This window comes from Arctopsyche grandis, chromosome 2, assembly GCF_051622035.1.
Source record: "Arctopsyche grandis isolate Sample6627 chromosome 2, ASM5162203v2, whole genome shotgun sequence".
In the NCBI taxonomy this organism is placed as follows: Eukaryota; Metazoa; Arthropoda; class Insecta; order Trichoptera; family Hydropsychidae; genus Arctopsyche; species Arctopsyche grandis.
Genome location: NC_135356.1, coordinates 25,068,657 through 25,084,573, shown reverse-complemented (window position 1 = coordinate 25,084,573; position 15,917 = coordinate 25,068,657). Strand labels below are relative to the sequence as shown.

At 38.2% G+C, this 15,917-nt stretch overlaps 1 protein-coding gene across 1 annotated transcript; it reads left to right on the top strand.

The window, feature by feature from the left end:
* Positions 1–1,324: 1,324 nt before the first annotated feature.
* LOC143922323 (uncharacterized) lies at positions 1,325–6,621 on the top strand. Its single transcript, XM_077445547.1, has 6 exons — positions 1,325–3,399; positions 3,481–3,709; positions 5,338–5,740; positions 5,941–6,124; positions 6,239–6,401; positions 6,499–6,621. The coding sequence occupies exons 1-6, from the start codon at positions 1,325–1,327 to the stop codon at positions 6,619–6,621; spliced, it is 3,177 nt and encodes a 1,058-aa protein (XP_077301673.1).
* Positions 6,622–15,917: the final 9,296 nt, after the last annotated feature.

Here is a 15,917-nt window from a genome sequence, read left to right as displayed (position 1 = left end):
CGCTAAGTTGGTTTGCGCTGAGATGTCGGTGCGCCGTTTTTAGGTAAAATGAAAACTGCCTTTATATTGTATCACTTTAGAAGATGACTTATTGCTTTTGACCAAATGTTGATTTACGAGGATTTTAAATTATTGTGATGAAATTCTTGGGTTTAAAACATTTATTGACGAAAAAAAAATGCTGCACACTTATAAGTATGCATTTATATTATTTATACATACATACATATGATATTAATCGATTCAAAACTTTTATCAAATGTTTGAGTCTTTCTACATTTTTTACATATCAAATAACCGTTACATTTACAATATATACATATACACGATTCGGAGTAATATATATTTGAAATTATTTAAAATCGCCGAATGGTATAATTTTTGATGAATTTTATGTATGTATATTATATATAAATTAATTTTAATTACTTAAAAATGATAATGTTTATATTAAAAATACATAGTCATAATTTATTTTTTGAATGTATTATATGAATTTTACAGAGATTTTACAGTATTATGTATGATCACAAAATGCGAATATAACAGACCGATGTGATGATTATCAGAATCAATAATATGATTAGTAGTGGTGTCTTCCATTTTTTTTTTAAATATACTGTATATGTTTATGGGTAATAAAAAAGAAGAAAAAAAAAACAATATGTGTTTTTTAGTTAATGTTCATAATGTGAATTTTTGGACATCAATAATCAATATTTAATGTTTTTTCGGAGGCCAGATACATTTATGATTTTTGAATCATACGAAAGTTGACTTTATTTATTTTGAATTTGTCAATAAATATGCTTTCCTTAGTATACATATGTGATTCAAATGAATGTGTGTGTGACGTTGTTTCCATAGAAACATTTATCTGTCAACATCGGTTCAGGTTAAGGTCACAGTGATATCTTAGCATTTGTTATATTGATACCTTTCATGGTGGTCGATAGATACTATCCTTATTTTAATTCTTTATATTTCGTAAGTTTCCATTGAGGATTTGCAGAAGCCGGCGGACAAAAGACAGCGATTGTATGCAGTATTAAGAGGTTATTTCAATACATTTATAGTCATCTAAAGTACAAATTACAATTTATTGATCCTTTTTATGTTGTAAAATAACATTTTATGTTTATTTTGATGTACATATTTCACATACGATTGAATATAATAGTCAATCGAGTTACATGATTTTTAAACATATTAATTTTGATATTTATTTCAAATTGATGTAATATAATAATTTTGTATTTCGATTTTGTTATGTGAAATTGCATTATTTTTTCTTCAGAAGCTCGTTAAGTTATAAACAATTTAAATGTCATCTGTACTGCGGAAAAAGTCGACAAGCATAAACGATAAAGAAGAAAAGAAGAAGATAAAAGTCAGTGAAAAATCATCTTCTGTTGATCATGAAGTAAAGAAAAAAGGTGTTTCTAAAATTTCGGAAAACGTTTTAAGGAAAAAGTCTAAAGATATAGAAAGTGGTGTTAAGGTAAAGGCTGTACCGTCGACGAGTCGTAAAATTGTTTCAAATAGTATTAAAGCGAATAATACAGTGGTTCATCAGCGAATAAAAAATGAAAGCACTCCTCTTAAAGCAAATCATCAGGTAAATACAAACGTCCAAAATTTGACAGTGAAGAAAAGAAATCCCAAAGCAGAATCTAAACAGCCGGTCGCGAAACAAAGGACTCAAAATGTTTCAACCAAAAATAGAGAATTAAGTAATGATAAAATGGTGTCGCCAAAGGTTCAAACTAGTGTAACAATCAACTCGCCAAAGCAAAAAAGAAAAGAACTTCCTCTAAATTTATCCACACAAAATTCAGCCTCACCCAGAGATTCCAATGTTCAAAATTCGAAATTGAATGGCGTAATCGGAAAATCGCTTACCAATGAAAAATTCGATTTGGCGCTAAATAATCACAGCCGATATCGCACAAGAACACTCGACCCCGAAGAAGTTAAGGTTATAGACAAATTGGTACCAAACATAGACTATGAAGTATCACAATCAAAGCCTAATGTAAAGAGGAATTTAATAGCTCAGCCGAAAACCTTTTTCGTTTCGTTGGATGAAAAAGAGAAGTCAAAAGTCCACAAATCAAAACAAGAAACCACCAAAGTTTCCAACTGCGATAAAAGCGATCCGCCGGAGCCCCAAGACAGCGGCGAATCTTTGAGCTATGAGGATGATTTTGAATCGTACGAGTCAGACTTTGAATCGGACGATTCCACGAATGGATCGCACACCAGTACCAGCAGTCGAGCCGAAGAAGTTAGTTCCACATCTAGCAATTTGGATTCAACAAACAACGACCTTCAGATTAGAGCCAAATTAGACGACGACAAAAAGTTCGATTCGGGCAATTATGAATTGGGCGAGTTGCAAAAATCAGCAGAGTCAAAACCACTCGAAAAAATAATCGAGGTAAATAACAGCTCCAATCTGAAGTGTGAACCTGTGCCTCAACCGATGACTTCATTGACCGATGAAGGATTTGACGAAAATTCCGCTGGACTTTCGTCTTCCATCAATAACGTTTCAAATAGTACCAAAGTCAATGATTCTACTAAGAAAACCGCATTTGCCCAAAGGGCGAAAGATTTGCAGGGGCTGATAGTGCTCGATGACGTTAAATATACATTGTTCGAGATGTTTCCTATGAATTATGACACATTTATAATGATTCATGGCAAGTCCAATATGAATCAAGTCACGTGCCAAACTAACGACGACTACATCGACCAGGATGTACAGACAGATTCAGTTTCTACCGACACTAAATGGACCCAAAATCCGATAAAATTCTCAAAACATCTTATAGTACATAATGAGAACGCGCCAAACTCAAATAATAATCAAAACGCTAAAAGTAAAAATATGGACATGGACTATTCTGCATTGGAAGTGTATGTAAGTCAAAAGCTCGGTTGCGGATCAAGTACTCTTTTCACTCATAAAGAAATACGAGATAAGATCCATTCAGCTCACAGAGCCAGCTTTGTCAAGTTGACGAAATTCATACACAAAGCTGGGCGTCTTGTATTGAACTTTTTCAATGAACGTGAAAGATTCGTCGAAGATAAATCGGCCAACATTTCGGCTGATGAAAACAAACACACATACAAAAATGAAGGCAATGTCGTTTATGAAGTCATCAAAAAGTACCCATTGAAAAATATTCATTTCACCGATACAAATACTGTTTTGACGGTTCATTCTGCTGCGAAAACAGACAGTGTACGTTTGGAAACGCTTATTTGTCTTTGGATGTTGAGGAACGGCGCGCTGGAGCCTTTGAAGATATTGAGCACAGTTGGAAGTGTGAAATGTTGTGCAGTAAGCGGAGGTTTATCTGGATTGGTGGTGGCCGGTTTGAGCGATGGGTAAGATGAAAAAGAATATACATTTTCGAAATTCGTCGCGTGTGTTTTGGCGATGCGTATTTGATGGGTTGCTTTTTACAGAAACATATCGGCTTGGAATTTGAAAGAACAAGATATATGGTTTGAGAGTTTGGACGAGGCGGCAGCGAACGAGGACAGGCCGTTTCGAATCTGTTCATACCATAGCGGATATGATGTTTGCAAAGTGTCCAGCCAGAAACGTCACTCGTGGGGTGCATCTGTTGAAGTTTTGTTTTCTAAGTCGACGTTGAGAGGAGATTCGAGTTTCGGTAATGTGAGCAAAAATCAGGTATCTAAAATTTTTGTATTTCATTTCTTTTGATAAGGCCGAGCGTTGATTTTGTTAATGTCGTATGTTATTTTGTGTTTTTGATCTGTTGGCGAATTGTAGAACTAGCGGTTGCTGGCGATTTTTTATTTTATTACTTACTGTTCATATTTTGAGCTAACTACATATGTATAATAACGGTATGAACAAATGTAAGACTTGCAAGTAGTAGAGCAATTTGTTTTAATTTAAAATTATATACGTATTCATGTGCCCCATTGTGAGCAAGCCAAAACAATTTCTCTAGTCTGAGTCCCATCCATGGCCCGATGTTCAGGAGCCAAGAGAGCCACTGTTTGCCTTCTACTTTTCCCTCTATTATTGTTTGTAGAAGGCCATAATTGGGGCCACAAATGACGTGGCTGAAATATTCCATTTTACGGTGCTTCACTGTGTCAAGAAGCTCTCTCTTTTTTCGAAGAGCTAGAGGACTGTTTCGTTTCTCACATGCTCCTTTCATGAGATCTTTAATTAATTAATAGCGTCCACATTTCGCATCATTATGTAACCAAGTTTGACTAGATAGAGCAAGATAGAATCCTTTGAAATGTGGTCTTACCTGAGGATGTTAAAGATCTCATTGAAGGAGCATGTGAGAAACGAAACGATCATCCAGCTCTTCATAAAAAGAGAGCTTCTTGAAATATGGTGCTACCAGAGGATGTTAAAGATCTCATGGAAGAGCATGTGAGAAGCGAAACGGTCCTCCAGCTCTTCAATAAAAGAGAGAGCTTCTTGATACGGTAAAGTATCGTAAAATGGAATATTTTGGTCACGTCATTCGTGACCCCAAGTATCGCCTTCTACAAATAATAATAGATCGGAAAGTAGAAGGCAAATGGTGGCTTGGGAGAAAGAGGCTCTCTTGGCTCTTGTACATCAGATCATGGATGGGACTCAGACTTGAGAAATTATTTTGGCTTGCCCATGATGGGGCAGAATTTGTATGGGCTGTAAATAATGTCTGCCCATGGTAGTCAGTCGTCTACATCTGAATACGGATTTGGCATTAGAATAAGAAGATGCGGATATGGTTTTTATTGTCACTCAAATAAGAGAAACGATATAAAAAAATGACAGTTCAGATTCTGTGTCCGTAGTCTCCAACATTAGCCCGGATAATTGAGAGTACACTGTTCTTGTTCTTTTGGGGTTTATATAAGCAAGTTCGATTGTACATATGTACATTAGTTATGAAGAATTTTAATCTGTTTCTACTAACTTTCTTTTCCGTTATTCAAATTTGGTCAAGGTTTAAATGTTTTGAATAGATTTATTCAGTTAAATATGTTTTGCTAATTGTTTTCGGTAAATTTTCCATTTGTACATTTAAAATAAAGTATCAAATAAATTAAAGGGTCTTGAAAATGGATTGATTTCAAATGAAAAATTGTTTCAAATTTGAGTGTTATTATTGAAATAAATTGCTCTGTTACTTTATGAAATGTTATATTTCATCATAATAAATACAAATATTTTCGGTTTAGTGATTCTCTGTACGAATTGTAACCATGCAAGCGAATTTATATATATATATATAATTTTTAATATATTGATATGTATGGTATTTTTATTGATTTGATTTACAGCAGGTGTATCTATTGCAAGAATTTGGTTTGTTGACTACTTGGATTGTTGTGAATAAACCGCCCGGATATAAAAACATTGCTGATATGGATTGTTATCATACGAATTGGTCGACAATATCGTTGGTAAAAACCAACGCAGTAGATTTAAATAGCTTCATACACACTAACTTGAATGATTACAATGAAGGTTTTATGAAAAGAAATGCTACTAAATTAAATGATAAAATAAAGGGTAATATTCCGAAGAAAGAAAAAGTCAGCATCGAATCAAAGAAAGGCATTGTTAGAGCGTTCACCGATGATTCCGATATTGATTTTGACTATGCTATTACTGGAAAGCAAGAAAAGCAATTGGAGGATAAAAATAAGAATGTAAGCTCTTCAGTTATCAATTGGGAGAGTGGTATTATCTGTTCTATAATGAAGGAGCATCAAAGTATGAAGAGCATATTAATTGCATGTAAGAGTAATCATATTTTAAATTACTCGCCGAGTAACATAAAAAAGTCTACTAATGTGTATTCATGTGAAGGTAAGATTGTTCTATTGAATATATGAATATGTTTAGAATGCTATTTATTTATGCTTATTTATTTATTTTAGATGAAGGTTCTTCGGTGACGTGTATTGAGACGTGTCCATCGAATTTGCCGTACTTTGTTGTCGGTTGTGATAGCAGTAACGCTATCCATTTGTATGCGGACAAATCGACGAGACCCCTGAGAAATTTCTACTTAGATCAATCTGATACCTATCTTGAAAGCAATAAAAAATTCACCGACAGATCGTATGACGTTTTTAATTTTGCCGATATCGGAATCGAGGCCGTACAAAATTTCAAACGAAGCTTTTGGGTGGATTGGGTGAAAACGTGCCCCCATATGTTTTTCACATTTTTTAGAGATGGCAGAATCGTACTTTTGGATCTGTTCAACAGTGACGTTTTGCCAAAGCTGTACTCCAATTATGCGAATAATAAAGGGAACGGTGATAAGTACTTGCTAAACGGGAAAGTGTTGTCTCCGATGAATGATGGCCATTTGAATACGCACAAGTATTTAATGGTAATATATATATATACATATATTTTTAATATACATACGTATTAGTTTAGTGGGAAATATTTTACAAATTAACATTAACCTTATTTTTGGTTTGTAGATGCTTCATTTGTCGAATGGTGAAGTGCAATTTCACAAGTTGAATCGTGAGAATTTCGAAATGAAATTTCAAAGTAAAGAAGAAGAGTTGGATATTTTGAACACTTACTTTGGATTATTATAAAATTATATGTAAACGTTGTTCAATTTGGTTTGGATGTTATATTCTATTCAATTTTGCACTGAATATTATATTCTACATATGTATTCTAAGGTCACATATGCATATGTACATATATGTACCTGATTTTTTTGACCGCCAACTGGAATTACGATACATTGATTTAATATCATATATTCAAGAAGTTGCTTGGTTTGTGAATTATAAACAGATACGATTATATTATATAATATAATGTACATTCTGAATTTCTTATATTTATTTATTATTACTGCTTTAAATATTTTTGTAAATTATCCAACAATAATGAGAAATTGTAATACATTTTAATTAGGTTTAAACCAGACTAAATAGTTTTTGATTAAAGAATCGACTTATTATTTATGTATAATTAATGGTTGAAAATTGAATATTTGTAGGCAATTTTAGCATGATCTTTAATAATAGGCATTTTCTCAAAACTCGAAAAATACATTTTTTTCATTCATTCAATTTTTGCTGGACCGCTTAACAACCCGCAAGTATTACTGACGAGTAAACGGGAGTTATATTTTATCTATTGATTTGTATCCATTATAAATAGGGCATTTGGTGAATTTAAATGTGAAGAAATTAATTAAAAAAAAAAAATGGATTTCCAGTTTGGAACTTCCGTACTCATATTATGTGATATATTAAGTTAAATGGAATGATTTTATTAATGAACTAGCTGTATTACCCGGCTTCGCTCAGTGTTTATAATATAAACCGCTTAAACATGACTAAGCTAATTTAATTAAAAAAAAAAAAAAAATTTAAAAATTTAAAAAAAAAATAAAAAAAAAAATAAAAAAAAAATCAAAAAAAAAAATAAAAAAAAAATCAAAAAAAAAATTTAAAAAAAAAAAAAAAAAAAAAATCAAATTTTTTTTTTTTGCCTTCTAGGGCTTCGCCCTCGGCACCCCCCTGAGCCTTTGCCTTCTAGGGCTTCGCCCCTCCACGCCCCATGAGCAATTGCCGTTTAGGGCTTCGCCCCCATGATCAGTTGCCTTTTAGGGCTTCGCCCCTCCGCGCCCCCATGATTCAAAGCCGTCTAGGGCTTCGCCCCCCTTAGTTAATGCCTTTTAGGGCTTCGCCCCCCGCGCCCCCAAGATTAATTGCCGTTTCGGGCTTCGCCCCCCCTTAGTTAATGGCTTTTAGGGCTTCGCCTCTCCGCACCCCCATGATTAAATGCCGTCTAGGGCTTCGCCCCCCCTAGTTAATGCCTTTTAGGGCTTCGCCCCCCGCGCCCCCAAGATTAATTGCCGTTTAGGGCTTCGCCCCCCTTAGTTAATGCCTTTTAGGGCTTCGCCCCTCCGCGCCCTCACGATTAAATGCCGTCTAAGGCTTCGCCCCCATGATCAGTTGCCTTTTAGGGCTTCGCCCCTCCGCGCCCCCATGATTAATTGCCGTCTAGGGCTTCGCCCCCCTTAGTTAATGCCTATTAGGGCTTGCGCCCCATGAGGCTGGGCCCCCCGGGCCCCCTCCGGGGCCCCACGGGGCTGCGCCCCTTGTGGCGCCCCCTTTTGAGCCCCATGGGGCTGCGCCCCATGAGGCTGGGCCCCCCAGGCCCCCATTCGGGGCCCCACGGGGCTGCGCCCCTTGTGGCGCCCCCTTTTGAGCCCCATGGGGCTGCGCCCCATGAGGCTGGGCCCCCCGGGCCCCCTTCGGGGCCCCACGGGGCTGCGCCCCATGTGGCGCCCCCTTTTGAGCCCCATGGGGCTGCGCCCCATGAGGCTGGGCCCCCCCGGGGCCCCACGGGGCTGCGCCCCTTGTGGCGCCCCCTTTTGAGCCCCATGGTGCTGGGCCCCCCGGGCCCCCTTCGGGGCCCCACGGGGCTGCGTCCCTTGTGGCGCCCCCTTTTGAGCCCCATGGGGCTGCGCCCCATGAGGCTGGGCCCCCCGGGCCCCCTTCGGGGCCCCACGGGGCTGCGCCCCTTGTGGCGCCCCCTTTTGAGCCCCATGGGGCTGCGCCCCATGAGGCTGGCCCCCCCCGGGGCCCCACGGGGCTGCGCCCCTCGTGGCGCCCCCTTTTGAGCCCCATGGGGCTGCGCCCCATGAGGCTGGGGCCCCACGGGGCTGCGCCCCTTGTGGCGCCCCCTTTTGAGCCCCATGGGGCTGCGCCCCATGAGGCTGGGGCCCCACGGGGCTGCGCCCCTTGTGGCGCCCCTGGCGGGGCCCCATGAAGCTACTCGCCTTGCGCCCCCGCGGGGGTGAATCCATTGAAACGAAAAAAACAAATCGGCGCCCATGGATCGAAAAAAAAAAAATCGAATCACGTGTTCGATGACGTCACCGATCTACGGACGAAAACGACGAAAACGACGAAAACGACGACCAAGGATACATACAAAGTCTCTTTCCAAATTATAGATTAGATTTAATTTTTACAATAACGTATTTATTGTGAATTCGTGTACTTTTATATAAAATTACATTGTAGTGTGATATTACACGTAAAGGATTTTTTTTATAAATCACAATAAAATTTATTTACCATGTTAACACTTTTGAATGCATTACCCAGGTCCTATTTTCTTCTCACCCACTTTATCCTTCTCCATTTATTTAAATATAATATACATCAGTAAATATGTATATATGTATATGGCAGAACGTGGGAACAGTATGGAGATTTTGAAAAAACAAATTTTACGATACCAGGAGCATATGTAGTGCAAACAGGTGAAGCGTGATACTCCGCTATCGTATGCAGGGTAGCAGGGTAGTGTGGTAGCGGGGAAGTGGGGGGGGGTCTGAAGTCGGCAATGCACAGGACGTATCACTTTCTAATTCGTAATTCATAATTTCTACTTCGTGTATCAATTTCTTTCCGAAACCAGCCGTTTCGTAACTACCATCCGTTTCACCGAAACCACCCGTTTCGATTTCAATTTGCGGTAGCCTCGGGGCGGCGGTCCCCGGAGTATTCCTTTTGGTTTCGGATACGGACTCCATTTTCAGTTCCGGATACCGGTCCCTGTTTCAATTCCGATTCTCGTTTTAGTTCCGATTCTGATTAATGTATGTATGTATCAATTTGTTTCCGAAACCACCCGTTGAAATTTCAACGGGCACAACAATAGTTATCAATAGTTTTTGAATGATAGAGATTGTCGGTCTCCGTGACGGGCCCGAATGTGAAACGCCCAAAAACGCAAATATCGGAAGGCAAAGATCGAAAATCGAAAGATCTTAAGTCGAAAGATCAAAAAAAAAGGGTGCGTGGTAAACGGTACATACTCACGTACATAATCACTTAATTTGCGCGAGCAGGATACAACAGGAACAAGAGGAACAGGCTTTTCCTCCCGTATTAATGTGCGCGCGCAGAATACGAGAGGAAAAGCCTGATCCTCTTGTTCCTGTTGTATCCTGCTCGCGCAAATTAAGTGATTATGTACGTGAGTATGTACCGTTTACCACGCACCCTTTTTTTTTGATCTTTCGACTTAAGATCTTTCGATTTTCGATCTTTGCCTTCCGATATTTGCAATGTACCGTTTACCATGCACCCTTTTTTTTGATCTTTCGACTTAAGATCTTTCGATTTTCGATCTTTGCCTTCCGATATTTGCGTTTTCGGGCGTTTCACATTCGGGCCCGTGAGGTAGACCCATATATTGGGGTTATTGAATTAGGGAACGATAGTCATGATCTTTCATTATACCTATTACATATATTAAAATTCCACATGTAAATTTCCAAGTGGGTATATGGTGCGTTACATGAATTCTAGCGGTTGAAAATGAAAAAACTTTAATTAAAAACACACTTTAATATGCGAGTCGTTAGAAAAGCTGGAACATGTAATGTTGGCGTGAGCACAAAGCGAAACGTTGCACACAGGACCATTTCGTTAAAATTCTAGTCGATTAACGAAGTAGAAATAATGTAATTATAATTAGTACCATAAAATTTTCTAGAATTACCTTTTCGAGAGTATACTCGAAATAGAGGATTTTCTATTTAAAAAGGTCTGAGTAGTTTCTATATCATTACGTTTCAATTAAACCTAGTTTCTTTGAAGGCTATGGTCTTTTAGTTAAATTATCAATATCATCATCATCATCATCATTTACAGCCACTCGCCATCCACTGCTGGATGAAGGCCTCTCCAACACGCTTCCACCCGTCTCTGTTTTGCGCAACACTCATCCATCTCACCCCGCACATTTTCCTAATTTCGTTCACCCATCTTCCTTGCGGTCTTCCTTTTACCCTTTTGCATTCTCTCGGGTACCATTCAAGCACTTCTTTCGTCCACCTTTCGTCCATCCTCCTAGCTACGTGACCCGCCCATTGCCATTTCAATCTCTTCACTCTATCCACTATGTCCACTACTCTTGTCATACTTCTCACCCACGTGTTCCGCTTTCTGTCTTTCCTCGTTATGCCAAGCATACAGCGCTCCATACTTCTTTGAGTGCATTGGATTTTAAGTAGCATCTTGGTGTTCAGTGTCCAAGTTTCACATCCATACGTCATCACTGGCAAAACGCATTGATCAAAGATCTTTTTCTTCAGGCAGAGTGGCATTTTTGATTTAAAAACAGCATTCATCCGTCCAAATGCACTCCATCCTAATTTCATACGTCTCTTTATCTCTTCATCTTTACTACCAGACATGTCAATTATTTGACCTAAATATAAATAATTATTTACTACTTCTACTGGTTTATCATCTAATGGGATGCTATCAGGCATGCAATAACTATTGAACATTAGTTTGGTCTTATCTACGTTAATTTTTAATCCTACTTTTCTACTTTCCCTGTCCAGCTGTGTTAGTCTGTTAAGTAGTTCAGCTGCATCACGAGCTATTAAAACTATATTGTCTGCGAACCGAAGGTGACTCAAGAAACGACCGTTGATGCTTACTCCGGCTGTGTCCCACTCCAAGTTCCTGAAAACTCCCTCAAGCACCGCATTGAATAACTTGGGCGAGATTGTATCTCCTTGTCTTACTCCTTTTCCTATGCTAAATCTATCTGTACCTGAAAAAATTTTAACCGAAGCTGTGGCATTCTTATATATTGCAGCTAACAGCCCCACATAGGGTTCCGGTACTCCCTGTTTTTGTAGAGCGTTAAGTACTGCATTGTGGCTCACTCTATCGAAGGCTTTCTCATAATCGACGAAATCTAGGCACAATCACCGTTAATATTCGTTGGCGCGTTCGATTAGTTCGTCAACTACTTGGAGGTGGTCCATTGTGCTGAAATTTGCCCTAAATCCTGCCTGTTCTATAGGTTGGTTCTCGTCGAGGATATTATTTTTACATATATGTATATTATACATATACCAGGAAGGCCTAACAGGTAAACCCAAACGCGCCTTCTTGACCAATTACAAAAATCAATATAATTTTTTTTTGTACGAAATAAAATAAAGTTATATGTTATATATGTATAAATATAATTTAAGGTAATTTATAGGTGCGCGCGTGCACGTATCAATAGAAAAAGTTGAGTGCGCGCATTACACGGTCACCGATCCAACCCATTCGCCCGTTCGAAATGATGAATGAATGTGTGTGTGTGTGTGTGTTTGTACGCAGACGTCACCGATTACTCGGCCCGACGTCGCTCGGCGCTCAATATCAGGAGCACATGTCAGACGCTCAGGTCCCCATTTTCCCCGGCACGTTGCTTCCTCACTACCTCGCTTCCCCGCGTCTCCTCGACACGACTGTTCGACGCGTCCGCCACATATCCACAAACATACATATGCACATGTTACAGAGAAAGCATATTTCAAGTGAAAATATATTTTCACCAATTCAAGCAGTGAAAATGTATCAAACAATGAATTTACAACGTTTAACTCTATAAATTTAACCCTAACAACCCAATCTTAAATGAATAGGGCCAACCCTTACTTAACCTAACCTATCCCAACTAGGAAAATGTTATAATAATAGAAGGGCCCTTACGAATTAATAAATTGTGTCAATATTACGCGGTACGTCTCCATAACTACGCTACAACGCACGGAATACAATCAGATCAATTTACTTATAAAAATGTATCCCATGTTGTTTATTGTGTGCTTTTGAATGCATTGTGCAATTTTAACGATGCTTGCCCATCTTGCGAATAATATAAACAAACAGAAAAGTTTTTATCTGATGCTAAAATTATTTAGGAATGTCTGTGGACAAATCGTCACTTGACAACAATATAACGCCTAGAGCCACTTCTATTATTATAAAATTTCTCTGATCCCAACCTTTAAATAATACCAACCCTAACAATCTAGTCTTAAATGAATAAAACCAACCCTGAAAATGTAACTAGTTATGATTTCACTGAAACGTCAGTGAAAATATATTTTCACTTGAAATATAATTTCACTGTGATATATGTACATAAATCGCGTCTGTTTTTATACATGTGTATTATTATGGGTCTACCTCACGGGCCGAAATGTGAAATTACCGAAAACGCAAATTTTGCAAAATTCTGCGCGCGCAAATTAATACGGGAGGAAAAGCCTGTTCCTCTTGTTCCTGTTGTATCCAGCTCGCGCAAATTAAGTGAGTATGTACCGTTTACCATGCACCCTTTTTTTTAATCTTTCGACTTAAGATCTTTCGATTTTCGATCTTTGCCTTCCGATATTTGCGTTTTCGGTAATTTCACATTCCAGCTCGTCACGGAGACCGTATTATTATATAGTACGTAGTTGCATGAAAGTCGGCGAGTTTCCCTTTGATGAAATTTCCTAGAATCGTTATTTGTGCGGTTTAATCTGATCACGCCAAATAGCGAAAACGCATTCATGTCCACAACGGTTTGGTAAATACAATTAAGTCAAAGCTTGTCGCTTTTAGCCAGAACTTTTGTCGGTTGGTTCAGTGTGCATCGCAGCAGCGCCGAATCAAATTAGAACAAGGCTATCGTGGTCACCTGGACCAAATGCAATTTGCACGGTCCGTAAACACCGGTGTGCAACAAAGTTAGCGAAGCCAATTTCGACACATGCACTCGAAAATGAGCCAACCCACTCAAACCTCCCCCTCCCACCCCTCTCTTGGCAAAGCCTCGCACACCGTGTTTATGATTATTTTTCTTATCGCGAGAAAGAGTTTATCTTATGGTGCTTTACAGGTGACTTACGATCGCGCTAGTTCGTGGTGCGATAGCGATAAATTTGTGAATAATAATGGACAATGGAGGAATGAGACGTGGGGAGGTGAGTTATTGTCTCTACACAATAATGGTGAAAATGTGCACTGACGTGATAGTGGTATAATTAAGTTGGGGTACTGTTGGGTTTTGTGTAAGTAATTTCTGTTTGTGTTGGAAAATAGATTATTTTGATTTTGTGCTCGAGAACGGTGTTGCAACATTTTCGAAAATAAAGTACACGCACCTGATTTATGCACATACATATACATATGGTGCTCGCTTGTTTTGTGCGGTTTCATATCAAATTGGTGAAGATAAAATTCAAAATTGAAAACAAAAATGATACAATACGCAACAAAGTGCGAAATTTATTGAAAATTTTATGCGAAAAGGTAAATATATATATATATATATATATATATATATATATATATATATATATATATATATATATATATACTATTTTATATAGTATTTAAAAGTATATTTGTATACTTTTAATATACTCAAAATGTTAAAAAGTATTTTATTTTATTTTAATTTATACCAGGTAAGTCTAACAGGTAACCTCTATGCACCTTCCTGGCCAGAAACATTGTGCATTTGATACAAATATTATTAGTATTGTAACATACGCCAGCAATTGGATTAGGCCGAGTAGCATCCCAGAGACTGGGCGACCGTTATAATAGGTACCGAGGGTTATCTCCAGGCTTAAGTGCATTCGGCTAACAAAGGAAACTGCCTAATGAATTAAGTGGTTAGCACGGTTTCCCGTTAGAGTGGCGTGGGACTGCATATCTAGTACGTGACTATAACAATAGGCAAACACACCGGACGTCGGAGATTCTCTGAGCTTTGTAAGGAGGTACTTAGACCATATTAAAACATTCTGGACGGAGCACTGGCGGTGCGTGTATCTCCTGAATCATCAATAAATGCTGTGAAGCGACTTTGGCCTTTTATTGGATCCTCCACCCACCCCTACGCAACAGTATTATATCAATTAATATCCACAGAGACACATTTATGGTCAAATTTGTAAATTTGCACCATTTTTTATACAAATCAGTTCGAGAAATTCGAGACTGCTGAAAACTTTCAGTTTTTCGAGAAAATTGGTAAGATTTCCAATTTTTTGGAACCGTTTCAATGAAAATCAGATAAATTGGCAAACTCTGATAGCAAACGATCGATCTGAAGTCACAAATCCAAGGATTGGTCAGCAGCAACCAGTGGGACTCGAACCCGTGACCACTATGTTCGAAAGCATATATACTAACCTCTAGTCCACGCTGTTAGTTAGCATATATATATGCATACACATTCATACATATTCATATTATAATAGTCCTAAAGCTCGAGGCCTCCGTTTTTTAAGCTCACTGGATGGTGCCATTGACATTTTTCATATCTCTTTTCATTCACTTCACCGCTTCCTCGGTTACGGAGGTCGCGACCATATATATACACACAGATGTACACATATATCCATACAGTAAATACACATTAAATTAAATAATAAAATTTCAAAATAAAAACGTAAATAATATAATATTTTATAATGGAAACAAAGGCTGAAACGCTATGCCACCCTACCTTTATTATTTTTCAAATTATATTATTTAACATAAGAAAATGGAACTTTAAAAGTAATCTTACTTTGTAAACGGATATTATACTATTATACAGAAGCTCGCCGCGAAATTTCTAATTTTCATATGCGAGTTTTAAAACGTATTCGCTGGCGAATAAAACGGTAAAACCGGGAACGGAAACAAGGATGAGACATACCAAAGTTGCCGAATTGCACCGTAACAATGTACACCGAGTGAAATAGTGGCGAAGACACTTCCATTAACGCCCCGACAGAAAACTTTTAATAAAATGACTTAAGTTTCAGCGTAACTATCTCTGCAGAATGCATATTTCTCGAGCTGAAATGCCATTGCTAAAATGCAGCAACTCAAATGAACACCCAGTCCTTTATACTCGTACACATTGTCACAACTATTATATATAACTTAGAAATTTGGTGTACGCATTCGTGCACTTTATTTTTATTTTACTTATTCAATCAATCATGCACACTCGTCTAAGGGCGAACACACACAGCGATGAACGGCACATCGTGTGCATGGCTCCCCAC

Bases quoted from the DNA above. Each gene is read 5' to 3' on its own strand.
- LOC143922323 (XM_077445547.1), top strand. From the start codon at position 1,325: ATGTCATCTGTACTGCGGAAAAAGTCGACAAGCATAAACGATAAAGAA. The intron at 3,710-5,337 runs GTATCTAAAATT...TTTGATTTACAG, and splicing joins GTAATGTGAGCAAAAATCAG to CAGGTGTATCTATTGCAAGA. The intron at 6,125-6,238 runs GTATGACGTTTT...CACATTTTTTAG, and splicing joins AAAAAATTCACCGACAGATC to AGATGGCAGAATCGTACTTT.